Genomic DNA, 23,438 nt, shown 5'->3' with positions numbered 1-23,438 from the left:
TGAACGATCAACTTGACATCAAGTCATGAAGTTAATTTGTAGAGAGGTGAACCTCAAAAGAGACTAAGAGAGAATTCATGATAGAAGAAATACATCTGGCCACTAAAAATGTAGGGAAAAAGTTAAGCATCTCTAATAAATAAGTAAATATGAAGTAGTCCTCAAGATGCCATCTTCAATTATATATTTGGCAAGGATATTTTAAAAATAAGATTATTTCACTGTTGGCAAGTGTGCTGGGGAACTGGCACTCTTACATATTGCTGGTGGTAGTATAAAGTGATCTAACTTTTTTTCTAGAGCAATTTAAAAGTATGCATCACAGCCTGAAATTGGTTCATACCCTTCAATCCAGGAATTCTCCCTTCTAGGAAATTATATCAAGGAAAGAATTGCAAATGTGTACATGGCTGTTCATTGCAGTATGATTTATGTCTAAGTGTTATGATATATCCATTCAATGGAATAGTATACAATAATGACCACAGCTAACATTTGTTGAGCAGTGTACTATTTCCAGACAGTATGCTAAGTTATTTAAATACATTACTAACTTTAATCATTAGAAAAATTCTATGAGAGAAGTATTTTTGTCATCCCCATTTTACAGATGAGGACATTGAAGTTCAGACAGGTTAAATTGCCCCAGGCCATACTGTTAATGGGTTGAGTACTATGAATTTGACTCTAGGTCTGTCTGATGCCAAAGCCCATGGCCTCAACCATAGCATTCTACCACCTTTGCTGCCATGAGAAAATCATGTTTTAGACTAATAGTTAGTGACATTCTAGAATGATCATGATATAAATGGCAAATGACTTTTGTGACAGCACAGATGGATCTGGAGAGCATTATGCTAAGTGAAATAAGCCAGGTGGTGAAAGACAAATAGCATATGATCTCACCTATAAGTGGAACCTAATCAACAAAATAGAGAAGCATGCAAAATATAACCAGAGACATTGAAATTAAGAACAAACCAACAGTAACCAGAGGGGAGGTGGGAGAGGATAATGGAGGGGGGAGGAAGGGTTTTCAGGAGCATGTATAAAGGACACATGGACAAAACTAAAGAGGGGGAGGATCAAGGGTGGGAAGTGGAGATAGATAGGGTGGGGGGCAGAGGTAGGTGGAAAACTGAGATAACTATATTTAAACAACAATAAAAAATGTAAAAAAAATAAATGGCAAATGAGAAAAGCTTGATACAAAATTATACATATATATGAGTATATATCATGATGACAATTTTACTTTTAAAGTATGTACGTATTTTTCGTAGAAAAAATATGTAAGACTTCATACCTTCTAGTAACAGTTATATCTCAGTAACAGTATTATAGGTTAGTTTCATTTGCATCCTTATGATTTTTTGTTTTCCAATTTTTCTATAAAGAATATGTATTACTTATGTAACTGGCAAAAGTAAAAATGTTAATATAATAAGAGGTCTGAAAGTAAGGCTTTTGTAGCTTCATTCTTATAACACATTCATAGGGAGCCACATTTTCTTTTTTTGTAAAAGATTTTATTTATTTATTTTTAGAGAGAGAGGAAGGGAGCTCAAAGAGGGAGAAAAACCTCTGTGTGCAACATATATGTCTGTTGATCAGTTGCCTCTCACATGCCCCCAACTGGGGACCTGGCCCGAAACCCAGGCATTTGTCTTGGCCAGAATTGAACTGTCAAGCCTTCAGTTTATAGGAAAATGCCCTACCCTCTGAACCACACCAGTCAGAGTGGGAGCCATCTTTTCTGCCACTCTTTAGGGAATCTCTTTGGGGATGAGGAACTGTGTAGCTGTGTAATCTCCAAGGAATTTGACTATTAGAAATTGCCCAATAAATTTTTGCACCTTCATGATCTGTGATAATTTCCAATGTTTGGACCATGGGCCCCTGAGGTGGAGGGATAGATACTTTATTGAAGGAGTCTACAGATTTTTAAATGGGTGTTTTTCTCATTCTTTATGTACTGAAAATATAGCTACCATTGTAGGTATAAGTGGGTGAAGTGAGACATATATATATATATATATATATATATATATATATATATATATATATGTTTTATCTCAAGAAGGCATCCTTCTGCTCTGGCTGGTGTGACTCAGAGGATTCAGTGCTGGTCTGAAAGCTAAAAGGTTGCCAGTTCGATTCCCAGTCAGGGCACATGCCTAGGTTGTGGGCCAGGTCCCCAGTTGTGGATGTGTGAGAGGCAACTGATGTATCTCTTGCACAATGATATTTCTCTCCCTCTCTTTCTCCCTCCATTCCCCTCTCTCTAAAAATAAATAAATAAAATCTTTAAAAAAGGGGTCCTTCCTTATATCTAAAGTGTTGGATACTGCTGAAATAGAGTCTAAAAATGGTGTTTATTTAATTATTAGCATTAGGAATTAAAGATGCTCACTTCCTGCCTTTTGGATTAGGGTTTGCATGTCTTCGCCTAGCACTAAAAGATGTCCTTTTTTATCATTTGCAAGCACTGTCTTTGCTACCCATTCCCATCACATTGGTGTATATTTACTAACCTGTCAATTGGTTTAAACATCTAACTTCTTCATTCATATCTTTCTTTTCTGTGCTTAGCTTCTAACATCTAAAACCGACAATGACTCAAGCATAGCTTGTTATGGAGCACTGCCCTCGCTCCCTACCACACCAGATTTGTTCCTTCTCCTTCCTTCTCTCCCTTACTATTGGTGACATTATCCTCCCAGCTCCCAAATTAGAAACTTTTGACTCCTTCACTTCCTCACTCTTCAATTTACATCTAGTTGATCACGGAGCCCAATATATTTTACCTCTTCAGTGTATCTCAAAGCCATGCTATCTGCTCCATCCTTACCAAAACTGTCTGCCTATTATAACAGCTCTCAATGGATTCTTTCCCTGGGAGAATCACTTCACAAGGCAGGAAGAGGGCTCTTTCTAAAATGCAAATCTGGTCATGTTATTACCTAGCTTAAAGTCTTCATTGCCTCCCTGTTGTTTACAAGAGAAAGCCTAGAATCCTCTGATTGTCACTCAAGGCATGACCCAATCTGGCCACAACCTCATTTTCCAACCTTATCTGCTACTTCCCAAAGGGTACCTACCTTATACTCTGGTCACATCATGCAATTTATTTTCCAGCTGTTTGGAGTATTCGTTTTAGTTTTGTCTTCTATAATGACAAACTACTTTCTATTTCATGACTCACCTCAAGTATATTTCCTCTAGAGATACTGTTACTGACTTGACCAAGTGGAACTCACCTTATCTATCCCTTCACTCCATCCCATCAATACTTCTATTATTAATGCAGATAACATTTTATGGCCTGATTTTATCCATGTCTTTTCTCTCTGCATGTGAACTCCTTAGGGGCAGGCACCATTGTCTTTTTCATTTTTGTGCCTTCTAAATTCTAGCCATACTGAACCTATTGTTCTCTGAACATGCTAAGATTTTTTGTGAAATCCACCTTTGCACAGGTGGATCCCTCTGCTGGGAATGCTGTTATCCCTTTCTGTGCAAAGGCGAACATCTACTTGTCCTTCAAGACTCACCTCATGGATAAATCTAGAGGGTGTTATGTTAAGTGAAATAAGCCAGCCAGAGAAAGACAAATATTACCTGATTTCACTCATATGTGGAAACTAATAAACAGAATAAACTAACAAACAAAACAAAAACAAACTCATAGATATAGAAATCAGACTGACAACTGTCAGAAGTGAGAGGGGTTGGGAGGCTGGGTGAAAAAGGTGAAGGGACAAAGGGAAAAAACTCATAGATACAGACAACAGTATGATGATTACCAGAGGTAAAGGGAGGTGAGGGAGGTAGAAGAGGGTAAATCAGGAATAAATGATGATAGGAGACTTGACTTTGGGTGGTGAACACACAATACAATATACAGGTGATGTATTATAGAACTGTACACTTGAAACATACATAATTTTATTAACCAATATCACCCTAATAAATTCCATAAAAATATATTTTAAAAATAAGGCTCACCTCATCGCTTCTTGGTCTTTTGGCTAAGATCAAGTGTAGTATCTGTTCATATCAGTTTAATACCTGATACATCCTCTATCTGAAGACATTATATTAAATGGATTTTTGGAGCTAGGAGATGGAATAGGGGCTTGCTCCATCCACTCCGTGCATTGACCTGGTATTGCAGTACTTCCAGGAATGGTGCACAAAAAACAAAAACAAAAACAAAACATAAGACTCACCTCAAATGCAGTCTCTCTGAAATCTTTGCACATTCTTTGGTAGAGTTCGTTGTTCTCCACTCTGTGCTTCCTTAGCCTTCTGGTAAAACTTTAATTATAGCATTTGCCCCATAGTAAGTTTATAATAATTATCAGCTTATTTGACTGGACTGTTCCCCACCCTCATCCCTAGACTGTGAGATCTCAGACTGCAAATCATCTTTATGTTTCTAGCACAAAGCATAATAGATAAACAATAAATACTTCCTTGATTAATAATGAAATAGTATTTTATGGCATATGTTTACATGGGAAAAACTATTGGGTAGGTCAGTAAGGTTTGAATATTTATTTACTAATTGATATAGGCACCTCTTGGTAAGTGCTGGGTTCATAGACCTTTTCTATGTCTTGACTCTAAATCTTCTCTTGATACCCTTCCAGGTGCTTATGCTCAATGGATGGTGCACTTCCCATCCTCATCCCTCATGAAACTTAGTTCTGATGCAACCTGTGGTCATGCAGGGATGCCCTTATACCTTTCCACGATGTCATGAGTGGGGGGAAGCTGATCAGTTCCATCACAGCAGCAGCCTCCGAAGCACCTGCCCCCAGCTTCAGGTAAGAGGCTAATAGCAAAAGGAAGACCTGTGGAGAAAATGTGGACACAAGCTCTTTGTGTGTTCTTGTGGGTATCCATGCTTCCTAAGGCTCAGGGGCACTCTCCATATAAATTAAACCCCTTGGATAGCACAGAGCTTCCTTCTGGCCCATCCCTTGTCACTCATGAGGCCTTTTATGGGGATCATGGGGCAAGGAAGTGTATTAAACTGGGCAAGCCAAAGGGCACACTATGGTTGAGGGGGCAGGTTCCATGTTAACCTCCTAAGGGGGGGTTCCAGAAGAGTATATTCTTAAAGGGCATGGCCTAGGACAAGGCAGGACCTTCTTTTGCCTTGACTTTTCTGGTGGTATACCTCATATTCTACACCTGAAGAATGTTCTCTCTTCTTCCATTTGCTCCTCTCCAGTCCCTAGCCTTACTTGATGCTCCTGACTCAGCTCCACTAAGAACCTCCAGAGCTTCATACCATCCTCTCCTTGCTCTCTCCTCCCTTAGAAGTGTGGTTGTTGTACTGTGTGTGCCTGCCTGTATATATTGGTAAGTAGGCAGACAACCTGTGAGGGGCAGTAATCCCAAGAGGGCAGCCAAGGAGGCCCACAGGAAATTTGAGTGGACAAGGGAGAAGCATAAGCATATTTTGGCTTTCACTACAGTGCTTTGGGTCCAGAAGCCATGGGGGTTGAAAGATTACTATATCTCCCAGTTTTTCACAGGTGGGCCACTGTGGCAAGTCACTGCTGGGGGTTTAGGCAGCAGCTGAATATACAGGGAGGAGGAAGGGAGGGAGAAAGGTGGCAGAGATGGAGAATGTGAGTAGTGGTGAGCCCATTTTGGGGGAGAATAATAAGGGAAAGTTAAGGTACAGAGAGGCATATGATCCAGGTTTCTTCTGAGCTATTTTCCCCACATCTAGCCAGAGAAAAGTGCTATTTTTAACATGTTCTCAAAGACAGTGTCCCTCAGTGCAACTACCTCTTCCCCAGAGTGGGATTTTCATAGGGTCAAGGGATTGAGAAACTTGAGCCCTTTCAAAATGGTTCCCCTGCTCATAGTCTGTCCTTTTCATAGTCATGGGGACCTAAGAGCTTCATTTTGTGATTGAGAATGGTGAGACCAACCCTTTTCCTCTGCCAATGTCCAGTTACTTATCTTCCTTTCTTCCCTAAAGCCCTGACTTTGTTTTAAAGTTTCAAGAGGTGAGGAGAGAGACCTGTGGGGAGTGCAGATGAGAAGCAAACATCTTGGCCAGATGTAGAAGGCCAGAAGTAGAAGGCCATTGATAGAGAAAGAAAACAATTACTGTTATTATTTGCCTATTGTTTGCTTGGCTCTGTTATATGGACTTGTGAGTATAAAAGGGAACTAGGAGGGAACAACAGCATGAAAGAACATAGTAAGGGAGCTGAGTGGGTGGTTAAGAAGAAGGCTAGAGGGAATGAAAGGCTAACATGGGTAGAGCCAGCTCACTGTGGGTGCGTCCTACAGAACCAAGAGAAGTTGGTTGTGGCTGGGTCACAAGGGGCCATTTCTAACTTGGGGGTGTTCCCAGTCCAGGAGAATCTACAAGACTGGCTTAAGTTCAATTATTCCAGCACAAGAAAAGCTGTGACCTGGAGCAAGAGCCATTCCTTGTTTCTTGGACTGCCATCCCCTACCATTCCCATCCACCCCAGATGGCTCTAACCCAGACCCCGAGAAAGGGTCAGGCAGCTGTTCCAACTATTCCTGTAGGTGGGCCTCAGCATGGAAACTATGTGGAACTGTGGAAAGCCCAGAAGACTCTGTGGGAGATAAATGAAGATGGGAACAGAACCCTTTTTGGTAAACATGAAGTGTTTCCTTTAGTGCTGAGGTATGGGGGCCCAACTCGGGAATGTTAACCTTTCCCCAGGCAAGTCTTGCTGAAGGAGAGTGGTCACTTCCAGAAGGGACCTTGCCCATCCTGCCAGTGGCCCAGGGAAGCATAGGAAGGGCACAGGAGCCTCCTTGAAACTAAATCCCTGCATAGAGCCACTGAGTTCCATTTTCCCTTCTCCTCTACCTGCAGAGGTCCAAGGGGATGTCCATAGACCATCCATTTCCCCCTAGTCTTAAAGTGTGGTGAGAGGTCTGGGGGGTAGATACGACTTTCCCTCTGCCCCTCTCTGCCTCCCAAGGGAAGGGCAAAGCCTCTTGTGTTTTCACAGGAAGCTCGGATAAATCTTCTGCTGCCCAACAACCTGATCCTATAGTCCTATGGCTCTATCCCCAGATGTGCCACACACATCCCTCACTGCCTGAGAACACTTTCTTAGTCAAGGACAAGGCTTATTTCTAAGCCCATCCTTCTGCCAGGCCTTTGGAAAATTGCTTATCAGAGAGATTTGTCACCAAAGTGGTCTGATTCTTCCCTCCACCTCAGGGGAGGGGTGGGCCTGGAAGCAGAGTCAGTCCTTTGTGTCTTCCATAGCAAGGGAAAATAAATCAGCAGAAGCTACTCTCTGTATGCCCCTCCTCATCACTGTGGAATGCCCAGTCCCACTCCTGCCAGCCTTGCCAGTCTGGGAGGAAACTCCTGTCCCCAGTGTGGCAGGCCCAGTTTGGAGCAAGCTGGAATTCCCCAGGGACAAAGCTCTGATTCACCAGCTGAGCCCTGACATAGCCACCCCCTCCAGATTCTTGGGGAGTCAGTAAACAGGGTGACAGCTCCCGCCTCCTAGCCTAGCTCAACTCTGCCTGCCCTCCCTGAGGGAGTCTGCTCAAAGCCTGTCAGAACTCTGCCTATGGCTCACCAGGCACTGGGTCTGGATTTGTGCTGAGGGATAATAATGGAGCTGCCCAATCCTGCCATGGAGTCCCCAGGCAGCACAGGTAGTGTCAGCTTCACGGGGATGCAGAGTGATTGAGTTGAGAGTTTTGCCCCAGAACCTGGCTGCTCCCTCATTTCCCTTTTAGTATGTGTTTGTAAGCTGTGGTTTTAATGGAATGCTTGGTTTTCTAAATTGTCTGAAGATTCTTGTGTGGGGAGGAAGTTTTGTGTTGGGTGGAAGTCTTGCGGGGAAAGGGAGACTAGACAGTCTCAACCACCAGCAGGACTGTGTTCTTTCCATAGAAGGCAAGCTGGCAGAGAGGCAGGTGGTGGGTTTCCCCAGGCTGGAATGGAGAGGCTCAACTGAGATTTCTTCCTCCACACTCCATCTCCCTCCATCCCCAACTGCCCCCCATGGCTGGGTAGTCCTGCAATTGTGCTGGAGGTAGCTAACTTCTTAGGGCTATTTGGAATAGCACCATTCCCCCCAAAATCCCACATTACCCCACAGGGCGAGATGAGCTCTAAGCTTGAGTGACCAAGGTAAGATTTTGGCAGGTTCCATGGCTGGTCCTCTTAGCTCTCCACTCTGGTCAGGGTCATTTGGAGATCAGGATCCAAAATGCTGCTTTAGCCCTTTCAAAATCCTTGGAAGATAAACAGTGATTTTTAGGAGAATTTCCAGGCTTCCTGACTGTGGTAGGAAATGTGGTTGGGGAAGAGGAAGAAGGCTAGCCACTGAGTTTTTTTTCCAGAGCCTGGGTAAAGTATGGGACCCTGAAATAGGAGCCTACAGCTCACCTTCAGTGCAGTGGTTGTCAATATTTGGGTGATTCTGAGCAGCTCTTACCTAATGCAAGGACTTCCTGGATCACATCCAAGCAGTGGTCCTAGCAGAATTTACAATAATAGGATAATACTAATAGTAGTCAGGAGTCATATGTGATCAACCTATACCAAGAGTGGACCTTGAAATGAACAGAGTTACCAAACTGTTCTTTATCTTACCCACAAACACATTCTGTAACAACCCTTCTCTTCCCTTGTTTACATCTGTCCCATCCTTGTCTTCCTGTAGACCAGGGTGTGGCACACTCCAGGGATCACAGGATGTCTGTGTTTTTGTCCAGGTTAGAGCTGCTGCCACCTCCCCTGTACCTTCTCAGAATGGTCCTGGGGTTTTCTGTCTAAGCCCACAGCTGCTCAATGGGTCTGTTGGTGCCATTGGAACCCTGGAATCATCAGCCATGAATCTGTGTTGGAATGAAATCAAGAAGAAGTCTCACAACCTCCGGTAAGTCCTGCAGCCCACAAACAGGGGCCATGGGGATCTGTCTCGAACAGTGTTGGACTCCTTTTGCTGCTACTCCCCTCATTCTCCCCTAAGCCTATGTATCACCCTCTCATCAGCCTCACTGTCCCCTTTTCTCCCCTTTCCTTCTCTGACATTGGGGAAAGAGCCTTGGGTCAGAGGTCAGGAGACTTGGATTTTAGCCTCAGGTTTAAGTAGCTGTGTCACTTTGAATAAGTGGTTTGAGTTATCTGAACTTGAGCTTCCATTTGTTTGGGAAAAATAGGTGTAGGAATAATACCTGGCCTTACTACCTCACAGTGTTGTGACAAGGATTCAAATAAGATCTGAAAATACTCACGAAAGTTAAAGTCACTGATATACAAATGAGGGATATGATTACTCTTTCCTCTTCTTCTCATACTTGTTCTTCAGCTTGGTAGATCTCATCTGCCCTCTCTCTCATCCTTTCATTTTTCTATTCCCATCCATTGGTTATTAACCCACCTAGCACTCCACAAACTAAGGACAAATTAGTAAGAGCTGGAAGGCAATTTCTATGTTTTCCTCTTTTACGGATATACATACCCATGTGTGTATCCCCCACCCACACTTTTCTTCTCCACTCCCCATCATCAAAACCCAAACCCATAGCTTCTGGTGCACTCTGGTAGGGATGAGGCAGTGTGGAGAAGTTGAAAAATATAGGCTTTGGAATCAGATAAACCTAAGTTCAAATCATAACTCTATCAGTGACTTAACTGTGTGACCCTGAGTAAGTTACTTAACCTCTCTGGGCAATAGTAGTGCCTGGGGAGTAAAATTGCTCTGAGAATTAATAGAAGCAAAAATTTAGGTAAATAGATTAGTATGGGTGGTAGGGAGGCAATGAATCATTATTCTTGTCAACTAAGGGGAATGGGCTTGATGGCTTCACACAGTCTAAGCTGGCTTCCAGCTTCCTACCATTTGGACCTCAGTTCATGGTTCATTGTGGAGGGGGGCAGACAGAGATAATTATACAGTGCATATGTTAAACCTTTGTTACTATTTTTCTTTGGGACCCTTGGAACTATTGTATTTGTATGCATCCTGGCACATGTGAGTGTCTTTATTCAACCACCTTACTTGCTCTTCCCACTTACTGCATCTTCTTCTGCTCAGAGGGCAGGCTCTGAGAAGCCTCTGTGGATGTGCAGTTTAGCATGACTTGAGTTCCTCTGGGGCAAGAGGGCAAGGAGACAGCTGTCACCTCTAACACACTTGCTCAGTTTTCTGCCCTTCCCAGTCTGATGCAGAGCATACAACTTAATTAACTGATGTCCATAAGGTGACATGTTAAGCCACTTGAGTTTGGAACACCTCCCCACCTGTGGTCCCTACCATTCGTTTTAGCACTTAACTCCATGTGGAGGTACTGCTGTGGCTGGGTAAGAGGGAGGGGCTCTGGACCTCCTCCTACTTCAGCCAGGGTAATTCCCCTTTAATATGTTTTATATAGTAATGTTCTTCATAAGTATTTATTTGGGAAAAATCTTTTTCCACTTAAAAAGAAGACTGAAAACCACTGGTCTTACCTGTTGTGTGCAGAGCTCGCCTAGAGGCCTTCTCAGACCACAGTGGAAAGCTTCAGATCCCTCTCCAAGAGATTATCGACTGGCTCAGCCAAAAGGATGAGGAATTGTCAGCTCAGCTGCCCCTACAAGGGGATGTGGCCCTGGTGCAACAGGAGAAGGAGACACATGCGGTAGGTTAGAATTATGGAGGCTGTCAATCAGAGAAAGATAAATACCATATGATCTTATTTATATGTGGAATCTAATGAACAAAATAAACTAACAAACAAAATAGACACAGAGGCATGGATATATAGAACAGACTGACAGATCTCAAAGGGGAGGTGGAAAGAGGACTGGATGAAAGAAGGTGAAGAGATTACTAGAAAACATACATGCATGACTCATGGCCACAAACAACAGTGTGAAGTCCAATGGGGAGTGAAGGGTGCTGGATGGAGGTGAGTAAAGGGGGGAAATAGGGGACATGTGTAATAGTCTCAACAATGAAAAATGGCAGTAAATATTGGGGAAAGTGTTAAACTGTAGAAGAAGAAGGAGAAGAAGGAGAAAAAGAAGAAGAGGGGGATGGGGAGGGGAGGAGGTGGAGAGGAGAAGAAGAAGGAAGAAGAAGAAGAAGAAGGAGGAGGAGGAGGAGGAGGAGGAGGAGGAGGAGGAGGAGAAGAAGGATTCACCACATACAGGTGAATCTCAATTATATAAAAATCTATATGGGTGTTTATACATGTATACACACAGATGAAAACATAAGAAGGAACTATATAAAAATGTTCACAATGGTTAACAACGCTAGATGATGAAATTAGAGTTCTTTTTAATTTTTTATACTTTTCTGAAATTTCTAAGATTTCTGTGACATACAATATTTCTATAATCAGAAAATAACAGAGATTTCTTAAAAACACATGCAAAATGCACTGGAAGAAGTGATAATTATGTAATATGAAAGAGATGTTAGCTAACACGGCAATGGCAACATATTGCAATATAAATGTATTAAATCAATATGCTGTATACCTTAAACTTACACAATATTATATGTCAATTATATCTCAATTACAAATTCATACAGAATAGAATAAAATATAGCGAGGAAATAAATAAACTATAATTGTGTGTCACAGCACAGATGAATTTTAAAGACAGTATGTGGATTGAAGAAAAAACATACAAAAAGAGGATATATTATATGATTCCATTTATATAAAGTTCAAAAATGGAAAAACTAATCAGTGGTATTATAAGACAAAATAGTGGTTACCCACAGGAAGTGGGGGGATGGGTAAGATGAGATAGTGACCAGAAGAGGCCATGAGGGGGCCTTCTGGGATGCTAGTAAAGTTCTATTTCTTGATCTCAGTACTGGTTACAGAGATGGAATCACTTAATGGAAATTCATTGAGCTGCACACTTTTGATTTTTGTACTTTTCTCTATGTATATTTCAACAAAAAATTAATTAAACTCTTTATGTAATCTGGCCCGTTCTGTTTTTGACTTCTCTAAGACCCTTATATGGGATTTTTGAGTGTTCTCAAGGACCAAGATTTCCATCCCCCAAATCCTCATGATTTTCTCTACCCCGTGGCATAGAGAGACCCATTTCATACTACATAGATGGTCCATTGTCAAAGAGTTACTCTTTCTTCTGCTACAGGGAGGATTACAACTCTTTTTGTCTGGGTAGCCCAAAGGTACATGATAATGCCAAAAGATTAAGTTTACATTGAGGAGAAGAAAGGCTGTAAATTGGGGAGTTGAAAGACTTTCTTTCCCTGTTGACTGTGTCGCTAAACTTCACAGGTCTTTATGGAAGATGTTAAGTCTCGGGGACCCTATATCTACTCTGTGCTGGAGTCAGCTCAGGCTTTTCTGTCCCAGCACCCATTTGAGGAATTAGAGGAGCCTTGTTTGGAGAGCAAAGGTAGGTGGTCTTCCTCTCTTCTCCCTTTTTGAACTATAAAGCACTAACTACCTTCCTGCCTTACCCAAACTCATGTTCTCAGCTGTTATCTAGGAGGATAATTTTCTCCTAGGAGTCCAAAGTTGGAAGGACAAAGATTCATATTTCAAGAAAAATCAAAGATAACAGAGCCTGGAGCAGGGTACACTGGCACATGGCCCAAAGCTGTATGCAGCTTGGGATCATCACATGTGGTGTTCTAATGAGGCATGAAAAAGAAAAAACAATAGACTCATAATCAAAGTAGTAGTATGTCCTTTTAAAACACCCCACTTGATTCCAACATAGAGACATGTAGCAATGCTCTAATAAACCAGCAAATAAAAAAACAACCCTTTTCAAGATCTGAAAAGTTAGGTAATGACATTTGAGAAGAAAATTGATTATGACTTTTTGTAACTGACCCTAGTGACTTCTGGCCCCTTCCCTCAACAGAGTGGGCCATTCTAGGTCTAGGTTCCTATTACTCAGGTGGGATCCATGGAGATTAGATGTGAATGGTTGTCTAGCAGCTCTTTTCTAGAAGAGTCAACTCTTTGAAATTGACTATGAATAGGGGTGGAAGGACCGTTCGTTTGTTGAGCCCTTTGTCAATGCTGTTGACCCTCTCATTTACTTTGAGCTCCTCAGTAAGAGTTTGGTACCCAATTTATTGTCCAATGGGCTTCATATAGGACAAGCTTAAGAGAGACCAGGACAGTTCCAATTAGCCTAGAGTTTTAGGACTTTGAATCTAGTTCTTACAGGAGGTTTGAGGGAGGAACAGGAAACCTACAGTTTAGGAATCTAGGTGAAAAAAGCTGGGCAAGTTATACTAACCTCTCCTGGGTTGGTCCTTCAGGAAATGCATCCCTTCTTTTGATGGAAATAGGCAGCAGACACTAATGCAAAACCGCATTCCAGGGTCTTGTGAATAGGACTCTGGACTGTTTGCCTCATTGTGCTTCTTAAAATATTTTATTCACTATTTACCTTGCCCATTTTTAAAGAATATGAGGAAACCCTCAGGATATAATAGACAGAAAACAAGAACATGATCTCTTGACTATAGTAGTGGATCTAAATACACACACACACACACACACACACAAGTATGAGTAAAACTGGAGAACTCTGAACAAATTGGTGGATTGCATCAATGTCAATATCCTGGTTGTGATAATATACCATAGTTTTTCAAGATGTTATCATTTGGGGAAACTGGGTAAAAGGGTACATGAGATCTCTGTATAATTTCTTAAAACTGCATGTGAATCTATAATAATTTAACTTAAAATAAAAAGTTTAATTTTTTTAAATACTTAAATGTGCAAAAGGATCTCCACCATGGGAAAATATGCATTTGTACAAATATATGCACAAATGCATGCACATGCACACACACACACATGCACATCTTACAAAGGGCTGTCTTTGTCTCTTTCTTTCCCTGGGCTTCCCCTGCCTGGATGGCCATACCTGTTTTCCTGCCTGCCTTTGCAGATACCTCTCCCAGACAGCGGATTCAGAATGTTAGCCGCTTTATGTGGAAGCAAGCGACAGTGGCCAGTGAACTATGGGAGAAGCTAACAGCCCGCTGTATGGACCAGCACCGCCACATTGAGCACACTCTGGAACAGCTGTTGGAGATCCAAGGGGCCATGGAAGAATTAAGCACTACTCTGACTCAGGCTGAGGGAGTCCGAGCCACTTGGGAGCCCATTGGGGATCTGTTCATTGATTCACTCCCTGACCACATCCAGGCTCTTAAGGTATGCATGACCCCTCTCCTGCCTACAGTCCACTCTGATACCTGACACTCCTCCCTGACCCTGACAAATTTCCTGCTCCTGAGAGTTCACTGTTGACCAGGACTACCAGTTTATGTGCTGTATTTCAGTGCTGCTTCAGCTGGTGTCTTCTCTGTCCTTCTACTGTCTTCTTTTTCTCTGGTGTTTTCTGAGAGTAATAAAGGAAGAGGATAAATACAGTGGCTACTCACATCTTAGTCCTGTTGCCCTAATAGGCAAGCACCTAGGTTGTGCTGTTGAAACAAAATCTCTGAGTGAAGAGGGAAGAGTTGAAGTGAATGACTAATGGTTTCTCTTTTCTACTCTCTGTCCACTGTGGAACTTGGGCCCTGGTTCTAAAGTTATTCAAAGAAGAATTCTCCCCAATGAAAGATGGAGTGAAGTTGGTGAATGATCTGGCCCATCAGCTTGCCATTTCTGATGTGCACTTATCAATGGAGAATTCCCGGGCCCTGGAGCAGATAAATATCCGGTGGAAACAGCTGCAGGTAGAGAAGTATGGAGTGAGCCATGGGAAAGAGCCTCAGTAAAACTAGGCTTGGGAGGAAATTCTCTAGGCTCAAAGGAAGAGAAGGGGCATTGAAATGGGATCTACATAGGAGAAGAATTGTAGAGAATTTGGGGCCAAGGAACAGGCTTCTCAACCTCTATGGGAAGTACTTGAAATGAAGATCTGAGAGGGACCTGTCTAAATATGGACACTTAGGGTACACAGGGACATATGAAGAGTGACTATGACCTGGAATTGGGAATCTCTGACCCTTGGGAGTCCTGTGGGAGGATTAGTAGTTAGGTGTTGGTGGGAGGAGCTGGAACCAGAGAAGAATCAGCCTGTGAGGGAGTTCACAAAGATTCTTGGAAGCACCTGGAAATCCCACACTAAATATCTAGAATGAATCTACTGACTTCCTACCTGTTCTTTCCTTAGGTGTCAGTTGGCGAGAGGCTTAAGCAGCTCCAGGATGCCCATAGGGACTTTGGGCCTGGGTCACAACACTTCCTTTCCTGTACGTGAGACAAACTGGACTTTACTTAGCAGAGCCTCCACTACCTTCCCGGAGAGTCTACTGTTCTCCCTTGGGGGTCTAGTAAGAGTCCAGTATACCTTGGCATTCCAGACACAGTAAGGTTAAAGCAGTAGAGTATAGTGATTAAAAGGACAAACTCCCCAATCAGAGAGACCTGGGTCTGAGTCACAGCTCTTTGACTTAATAGCTGTGCAAGCTTAAAAAAAGAGCTTAGTCTTTCTGAACCTCAGTTTTACTATACATACAAAGAAGTAAAAATATTACCTAGCTCACAGGGTTATGGAAATTAACCATTATTTTTTCAACAATATTTATTGAGGGCGTACTGTGGACCAGATACTCTTCTAGGCACTGGGGCAACATCAATGAACAAAACAAAGTTTTTAGTCCTATAGAGCTTATATTCTCTTGAGGGAAGCCAGACCATAAACAAATAAGAAAAATATATAAGGTAAATTGATGACAAGTGCTATGGAAAAAAGTAAAGCAACTCAGGTGTGAATAGGAAGTGATAGACTTAAGGGGGTCAGGCATTGAAATTCAGAATAGTGATCAGAAAAGGCCTCACAGAGAGCATGGAAATGGTGAGGAAGCCTCACAGAGGTGAGGGAGTGAGCCATGTGCATATCTGAGGGAAGAGCATACAGGGGGGACATGCCTAATGACCAGCAAGGAGGCTGGTAAAGAAGAGAGCAAGAAAGGGAAAGAGTGGAAGGTCAGAGTGATGGCAACAGTCTAGAGTACAGAGGGCCTTGTAGGTTAGAGTAAGAATTTTGTATTTTATACTGAATGGAATGTAGAACCTTTGGAGGGGTTTGAGCAGAAGGATGACATGATCTCACTTAATGTTTCAACAGAAGAGTCAGAGTGTTGGGGGTTGAGAGTGGGAACAGAGAGACTTGTTAGCAAGCATATTTCAATAATCCAGGTGAGGGATTAAAGTGACTTAGATCAGGCTGGTAGCAGTGGAGACAGTGGCAATATACAGATGTGAAAATTAAATATATGCACAAAGCATTAAAAATATCTGACACATAGTAGGAACTCAACAAATGTTAATGTCAGTTGAAATTATGCTATTATGATAACTGACAGGTAGTTATACCTGCAGAGTGCTCTTGTACTCAGAGAAATGGTAATTAGGAGGTTACACAGGTAACTGAGCCTCTCCTGGAACATCCAGAAGGTAAAGACATGGAGCAGAGAGGGACATCCTTTAAAGCAGGGGTCCCCAACCCCAGGCCATGGACCAGTACTGCTTTGTAGCCTGTTAGGAACTGGGCTATACAGCAAGAGGTGAGTGGCAGGCTAGCAAGTAAAGTTCTGCTAGTATTACCACCTGAGCTCTGCCCCCTTGTCTCCTGTCTTCCCCCACACCCATCCGTGGAAAAATTGCCTTCCATAAAACCAGTCCCTGGTGACCAAAAGGTTGGGGACCTCTGCTTTACAGAGTCTCTCACAATGTAGAAATGGGCAGTACCATTCCCTAATATCCCATAGGACTGAGTAGTTTGACTTCTTGGGGAAGGGCTTTGAGCCCCAGGAGGAATGTATGCCCCACTTAATAAACACAGCAGCACCCCAGCTACCTGTAGCTGAATGGGTAGAAATGCCAGCCTGATCAGGGAGAAGATTGTCAGGGTGGCTAATGTCAAGTATTCCTGTTCATGCCCTTGCCACATCTCTAGAAAGTTAGGCTATCGTTGACAACCTCTTCTCTTTCCATTGCCCTGAGATCAGGGAGAGAAGTGTGCACATTAGTCTTTGCCCCACCCTTAGGGTCTGTTAAGAACTGCCAGGCAGATCCCCAATCCCCTTTGGGGCTTGACCTCTGCTTGGGAAGACAGAGCAGGGGAGTCTCTAGGACCTTGAAGAGCATTAGTAACCAGCTTCTTTCTCTTCTCTCTTACCAGCCTCTGTGCAGGTTCCCTGGGAAAGAGCAATTTCACCCAATAAAGTTCCCTACTACATCAAGTGAGTGAATCAGAAGCAGGTCAATCACCTGCTCACCCCTTCACTTACCTTTCTTTTTTCTACCTGTCCTTGTCATTCCTTCTCTGTTGGGATTCCTTCATGTGGTCTAATTTTTCCTCCTACTCATCTCAAGAGCTCAAGATTCTACCTGGGTAAAGGTGAACCCTTGTGCTTTAGAATCTTCAGGGTTCACCCCTGGATTCTGCAACTCCTTGCAACCAACCTATCATTGGGTGCAGCGTGCTTGTGTGAGGGGGGTAAGGGGTGTTGTGGTCCCTGGTGCTATTGATGTTTTTGTTTGTAGCCACCAGGCTCAGACCACATGCTGGGATCATCCCAAGATGACAGAGTTGTACCAAACCCTGGGTAAGAATGCAGAATTCCTGTATAGGCTGGATATTCAGCTGCCTTTGTTTTATAAGAACAAAATGGAATTCCATTCAACAAGCAGGTGGGGATGAAAGTGAGTGCCTTGTCCTTCCTCCAGCAGCCTCCTTTCATTTCCCCTCTGCACCTCCATCACCTGGAGGTTCTACCTTACCCCTGGACCATTTTATCATTATATTAGGAAATTATGCTTATAGATGTGAACCACATCTGCTTTGAGAAACACTGTCCAAGGTGTAATGAATGAGACTCTCATGTGCCATATTTTTGGCTACTAACAGAGACTCACCATTAGGTTGCAAATTTTATGCATGTTGATGTATATGAATTTAATTAATTAATTTAAACTGCTGTAGAGTGTTCCATTGTATATACTAGTTTCTCCACCCAGTCTACTGTTGATAGGCATTTGAGTTGTTTCCAGTTTGAGTTGGAGTTAATAAGAGCAGTGCTACTGAAGAGCTCTTGTGAATGCCTTCTGGTACACATGCACGTTTTTCAGACTACAGGTCTAACATTATTTCAGTGTTATGACAAGCATTTTAAAAAGTGAAATAGACTAGGAAATATGAAAGCAAAACACATCTTTAGCAATATCATATTTGATATTAATTTATGTTTTTAGTTTATCAAATCTAGATGGTATTGTTTCCTGAAATGTTTGATTCAGTTATTTATACATACTCACATGAGTATATGTTAATTTAACCATGATATAAAATGAATTTCTCAGTTGGTCAGAAAACGTTTGAAAACCACTGATCTGGATATATAATTGGCTGGGTTGTAGCATAGCTGGATGTTCAATTTTATTAGGTAATACCATGGTGTGTTCCAAGGTGATTGTATCAATTTATACTTCCACTAGCAGTTGTTCATCCACCTCTTTGTTGACACTTACTATTGTCACTTTTATCTTTGCCAATCTAGTGGGTATATAATGGTATCTTGTTGCAGTTTTAATGTGCATTTTTCTGATCTGAGTGGGTCTCTTCATTCTTTGCAGCTGATCTGAACAATATTAAGTTCTCAGCCTACCGCACTGCTATGAAGCTGCGCAGAGTCCAGAAGGCATTGCGCTGTAAGTCTGCCATCACACTTCCCTTATGGCTTCCCCCTACTCTTCTCTTCCTCTCTGTCAGCTGTTTCTCACTTTTATCGCACCTTGGCCAGGGTTGTTGATTGGCTTGGTGGGAACCCTCCAAAGGCTGGGATATGCTGGCTATGAACACCTGCTCTTTCCAGGGCCCTTCTGTTCTCCCCAAGCTCCAAACTTGTTTGAAAATTAACCCACAGCCATCCTCTTCCTTATCCTTCTTTCCTGCCCAACATGGATAATCAAGCAACTGTTTTATGGCAGTAAGTATCCTAGCTTATATAACCCCTTCTTGGGGTTATTGGATGTAGCAGATCTGTTGAAGGATATGTCCATGGTTAGGGGACAACATGGCTACAGATATAATGTGCCTCCCAGCTTTTCTCATAAACACTGTTTATTCAGTGTTCCTGGCATATCTAGTTAGTCTGCTTCAAACATTGGAGGTAGTTATAAAGACCTCCTGAAGTATGTCACAATTACTCAGGCACATCTGAGCCTTAATAAGTGGTGACTAGATTTTCAGAACAAGATCCATGGGCAAACCTATTTGCAGTTGAAATATATGTAGACAGAGAAAATCAAAATGGTATTTCTCCATTAAACAGTAAACAAAGGAGGTGAGTTTACTCACATCCCACCATCTTCTTGAAGCTGATGTCAAAGAACATATGGGTATAGAAACATTTTGGGTTAATTTAGGGGGCCTTTTGCTGTTTTCCCTGCTCCTTAGCAAAGGGCAAGCTTGTATCATACTTACAAATGGTTTGTCTGGAGGTTGAGTCAAATTTGGTGAAGCTGGTGGACTTATCTCCTTGCCTAGAGCATGGGATTCTTCTTTTGGCTATATTTTCTCCCTCTCTCCTTTCTTTCCCAGTGGACCTGGTAACTTTAGCCACTGCCTTGGAGATCTTTAATGAGCATGATCTTCAGGCCAGTGAGCATGTGATGGACGTGGTGGAGGTCATTCACTGCCTGACTGCCTTATATGAACGGCTGGAGGAGGAAAGAGGCATCCTGGTCAACGTGCCACTCTGTGTGGACATGAGCCTCAACTGGCTCCTCAATGTATTTGATAGGTAAGGGCTTGCAGCCCTTGCAGCATCCAGGATGAAATTCAATAGGGCATCTGGAGTGGGCCTGGTAGGAAGGGATTTCTCCCATAGTGGACTTGGACTCAGCTTGGGGCATGATTGGCACAGAGCCCAGCTAAGGCCAACTCTAAGAGGGAAATGACTGCCAAGATGTTAACCCTTTACACATATTTATGTTTTCAATATCTTCTTTTAAACCTAGTGGTCGCAGTGGAAAGATGCGGGCATTGTCCTTTAAGACTGGCATTGCATGCCTGTGTGGCACAGAAGTAAAGGAAAAATTGCAATGTGAGTATAGCTTCAAAGTCTGGAAGTGGAGTAGGGTGGAGGGAGAGATGTGGTGGGAGGAGGGAGGGTATCAGACAAGCAGAAGGTAGGTCTTATGACTCAGCAGGGGGACTACTGAGGCTATCTTATAATACTTCCTGGTCTAGGCTATTGCAAAGCACCCACAATAGCCAAAGGCCAAGATGGGCCTAAGGCTTGTTTTTATTCCCAATGTCATTCCAGTGGGTTTGGTTTCTTCCAATCTGATGTAATTACTTTAACAGGATCTGAGTTAGCATCCTGGGGTACCCACAATCCAGACTTTCTTGTTTTATTTCTTATCACACTTAACCTTCTCCAGTCTGAATCTCAAGCCATGTCACATTTTCTATTGGAGACTTCCCATGTAATGTGCAATAATCCCCATCACTGGAAGATGAACAGTATGTAATTCTGTAGTTTTCAACCTCTCTGGTGCATAGTGCCCATTCTTTCCTCTCCATCCTTCGTCTTTTGTACACCATTTTGTACTTTTCTACAGCAGTATCCTTAGTTGTCAAGTGCTTACTGTGTGTTAATCACTGTGCTAAATGTGGTGAGTACTAGGTTCAATTAGACATGGTCTATGCCTTAAGTGGTTTATAGTCCAGAGGAGGAGACAGAAATACACAGAAAACAGTTTCTATAAAGTGTTAATTAGACTAATCAGAATGGCAAATGATATGTGCTATATCAGATCACAGAAGAGAAATGACAGTGGTCTGTCTGGGAAAACTTTACAGGGAAGGAAACACATCAAAGCATGTTCATGGCTATGTTATTATTTACAAGGTTTGTCCAGAAAAAGTACAGCCATTGTTAATATAACAAGAACAGTTTGCGCAACATAGATGCAACTTGGCAGCCAAGGAGAGTAGACTGAAATGCACATGCTTGAACAATGACAACTTCACTGTACTAGTTAGTGAAGGTGGTAGATGCCACTGAGTGAGCATGTATACTGTGTGGTCATCACATTAAAAATGACTAAACAAGTAGAGCAATGAATCTGCATTAAATTTTGCATGCAGCTTGAACATTCCTATGAGAAAACTATTCAGATGATTCAGAAAGATGCAGCTGTGGGCAATTGGTGATTGGCAGCTTTATCACAACAATGTGCCCATTCCATGCATCCTTTCTCATGCAGTTTTTTGGTGAAACACCAAATCACCCAGGTGACTCAGCCCAGCTACAGCCCAGATTTGGTGCCCTGTGACTTCTGGCTTTTCCAAAAACTAAAATTACCTTTGAAAGGGAAGATATTTCAGACCATTGATGAGATTCAGGAAAATATGACAGGGCAGCTGATGGCAATTGGGAGAACCATGTGAGCTCCCAAGGTGCCTACTTTGAAGGGTACTGAGGCGTCATTGTCCTATGTACAATGTTTCTTGTATCTTATATCTTCTTCAGTAAATGTCTCTACTTTTCATATTACATGGCTGGATACCTTCTGGACAGACCTCATATTTCTTTCAACATTCCTTTTGACATGGGGTGAACAATGATTATTTATCTTCAATTTATAAGTAAGGAAACTGCAACATAGAGAGGTTCATGACTTACATAAGGTTCTACAAGCTAGTCAGTAATGGATCCACTACTAAAACCCAGGCCCTCTGTCTTCCATATTTGTGTGTTTCCTGAGCCTTAGGTGATGTATAAAGCACACAGACAATAATCTCTGGAGGAGGTTTTCTAAGGTTGGGGTGTGGTGGGAGAGTTCCCACAAGGGCAGATATCGCCCATATTCAAATATAAGTAAGTACCACAGCCTATTCTACAATCACTTAGAGATAATTCTTAGATGATCAAATGCTTTTAATTATCTCCTCTTTTTTGGACTATCTGTGTCAGTTTATCTTTCCATTTGTGTGGATAATTGATAAAATACTATGGCATAAGCTAGGAGGGGATAAGGCAGACTAACTGTGACTCATGTTCAGGTAATCCTAAATCCCATACCATTCATCTTCTTGAGAATCTGTTTTCCCAACCATGTCTGGCCCTGCTCTTACACAGTTTGTTCTCTGGCTTCCTCTCTCTATCCTCTCTTTTTGATGTTCTCTCTTCTGTATCTGTCTCACTTTTTCTCTCTGAACTCAGAGAATGCTCTTTTTAGAACTCTTGGGCTTCTAGAAGGTCAGGGATTGGCCTGTAGGTATTCTAGTTTCAAAAGTCTTTAGTTAAATCTATGTGGTCTTTCCCTGTCTTCTTTTTCTGCTCTTTCTCCCTGCACCATTGTCTGGCCATTCCTGCATCGGGGTTGGTCATGACTTATGGTGGGGCCAACAGACCTCTTCAGCCAAGTAGCCAACTCAGGCAGCCAGTGTGACCAGCGCCACCTTGGTGTCCTGCTTCATGAGGCCATTCAGGTGCCCCGTCAGCTGGGGGAAGTGGCAGCCTTTGGGGGCAGCAATGTGGAGCCCAGTGTCCGTAGTTGCTTCCGTTTTGTGAGTATGGACCTGGGTAGGGTGGAAGGGAGGGATAATGGGAAGAAGGGTGGAAAGAAGGGAGGGAGAACTGAGAGCTAGGCTTTTGATCTGAACTACACACACATAAGGGAGTTTGATGGGTGGAACAACAGGGCAAAGGGTCCTCTGGGTTTTTAGAGTCAGAGTCCTGCCAGAGAGAGTGCCAGCTCTACTAGGACAGGACAGAAGGTAGACACCTCTGGAGAATAGACCAACTGAAATCCTGTCAGTTCTCCCGTTCTTTCTGAGGGCTGCCATTCTGAGGACAAGATACTTTGGGCCTCAGCCATTGGACTTCTTGTTTCCCTAGAGCACTGGGAAGCCAGTTATTGAAGCTTCACAGTTTTTGGAATGGGTCAACTTGGAGCCCCAATCCATGGTGTGGCTAGCTGTTCTGCATCGGGTCACCATTGCTGAGCAAGTGAAACATCAGACCAAATGCTCTATCTGTAGGCAGTGCCCCATCAAGGGCTTCAGGTAGGTAAAACAATACCTGATGGAATGATAATAATTATAAATAGGCTACATTGCAAATAAATCACATATCACAAAAAATGTATTACATAAGTACAGCTAATCTATTGTATGTTTTTACATATTGTTGTAATTCTATTGCAGAATGTCTAACTTTTTAAACAACCTTAAATATTTTCTTTTGTTTAGTTGTATTATGAAATATTCCAGACTTACAAAAATGTATAGAGAAGCCAAACGTGGTAGGTAAGGGAACAGCACAGAAGGGGAAGCAATTTGCTCATGGCTTCCCAGGGAGCATTAAGTAGAACCCAGAAAGCCCAGCATATTGACATAAGAGTATCTATGTACCAAATGG

The 23,438-nt window shown here is 42.5% G+C and overlaps 1 protein-coding gene and 1 non-coding gene across 3 annotated transcripts in view; both read left to right on the top strand.

Moving 5' to 3' along the window:
• The window catches only part of DRP2 (dystrophin related protein 2), a 45,855-nt gene that overhangs the window by 7,331 nt on the left and 15,086 nt on the right, over window positions 1–23,438 (top strand). For both annotated transcript variants that reach the window (XM_045817734.1, XM_045817733.1), the window contains exons 2-15: window positions 4,656–4,832; window positions 8,755–8,918; window positions 10,506–10,662; window positions 12,295–12,415; window positions 13,937–14,205; window positions 14,586–14,732; window positions 15,173–15,251; window positions 17,186–17,246; window positions 17,551–17,612; window positions 18,640–18,714; window positions 19,607–19,808; window positions 20,026–20,111; window positions 22,428–22,585; window positions 22,917–23,083. In XM_045817734.1, coding sequence (XP_045673690.1) covers window positions 4,716–4,832; window positions 8,755–8,918; window positions 10,506–10,662; window positions 12,295–12,415; window positions 13,937–14,205; window positions 14,586–14,732; window positions 15,173–15,251; window positions 17,186–17,246; window positions 17,551–17,612; window positions 18,640–18,714; window positions 19,607–19,808; window positions 20,026–20,111; window positions 22,428–22,585; window positions 22,917–23,083 — 1,865 coding nt within the window. In that variant the 5' untranslated portion in view covers window positions 4,656–4,715. The remainder of the gene's footprint in view (window positions 1–4,655; window positions 4,833–8,754; window positions 8,919–10,505; window positions 10,663–12,294; window positions 12,416–13,936; window positions 14,206–14,585; window positions 14,733–15,172; window positions 15,252–17,185; window positions 17,247–17,550; window positions 17,613–18,639; window positions 18,715–19,606; window positions 19,809–20,025; window positions 20,112–22,427; window positions 22,586–22,916; window positions 23,084–23,438) is intronic.
• LOC123805245 lies at window positions 4,012–4,202 on the top strand. The gene has a single exon (XR_006783282.1). It is a non-coding gene; the product is annotated as a U2 spliceosomal RNA (small nuclear RNA).

The sequence above is a fragment of the Phyllostomus hastatus genome, unplaced genomic scaffold (assembly GCF_019186645.2).
Source record: "Phyllostomus hastatus isolate PE091 unplaced genomic scaffold, TTU_PhHast_1.1 phas_scaffold_28, whole genome shotgun sequence".
Taxonomy (NCBI): Eukaryota; Metazoa; Chordata; class Mammalia; order Chiroptera; family Phyllostomidae; genus Phyllostomus; species Phyllostomus hastatus.
The sequence above is the reverse complement of the archived record's forward strand: the minus strand, read 5'-3'. Positions and strand labels throughout refer to the sequence as shown.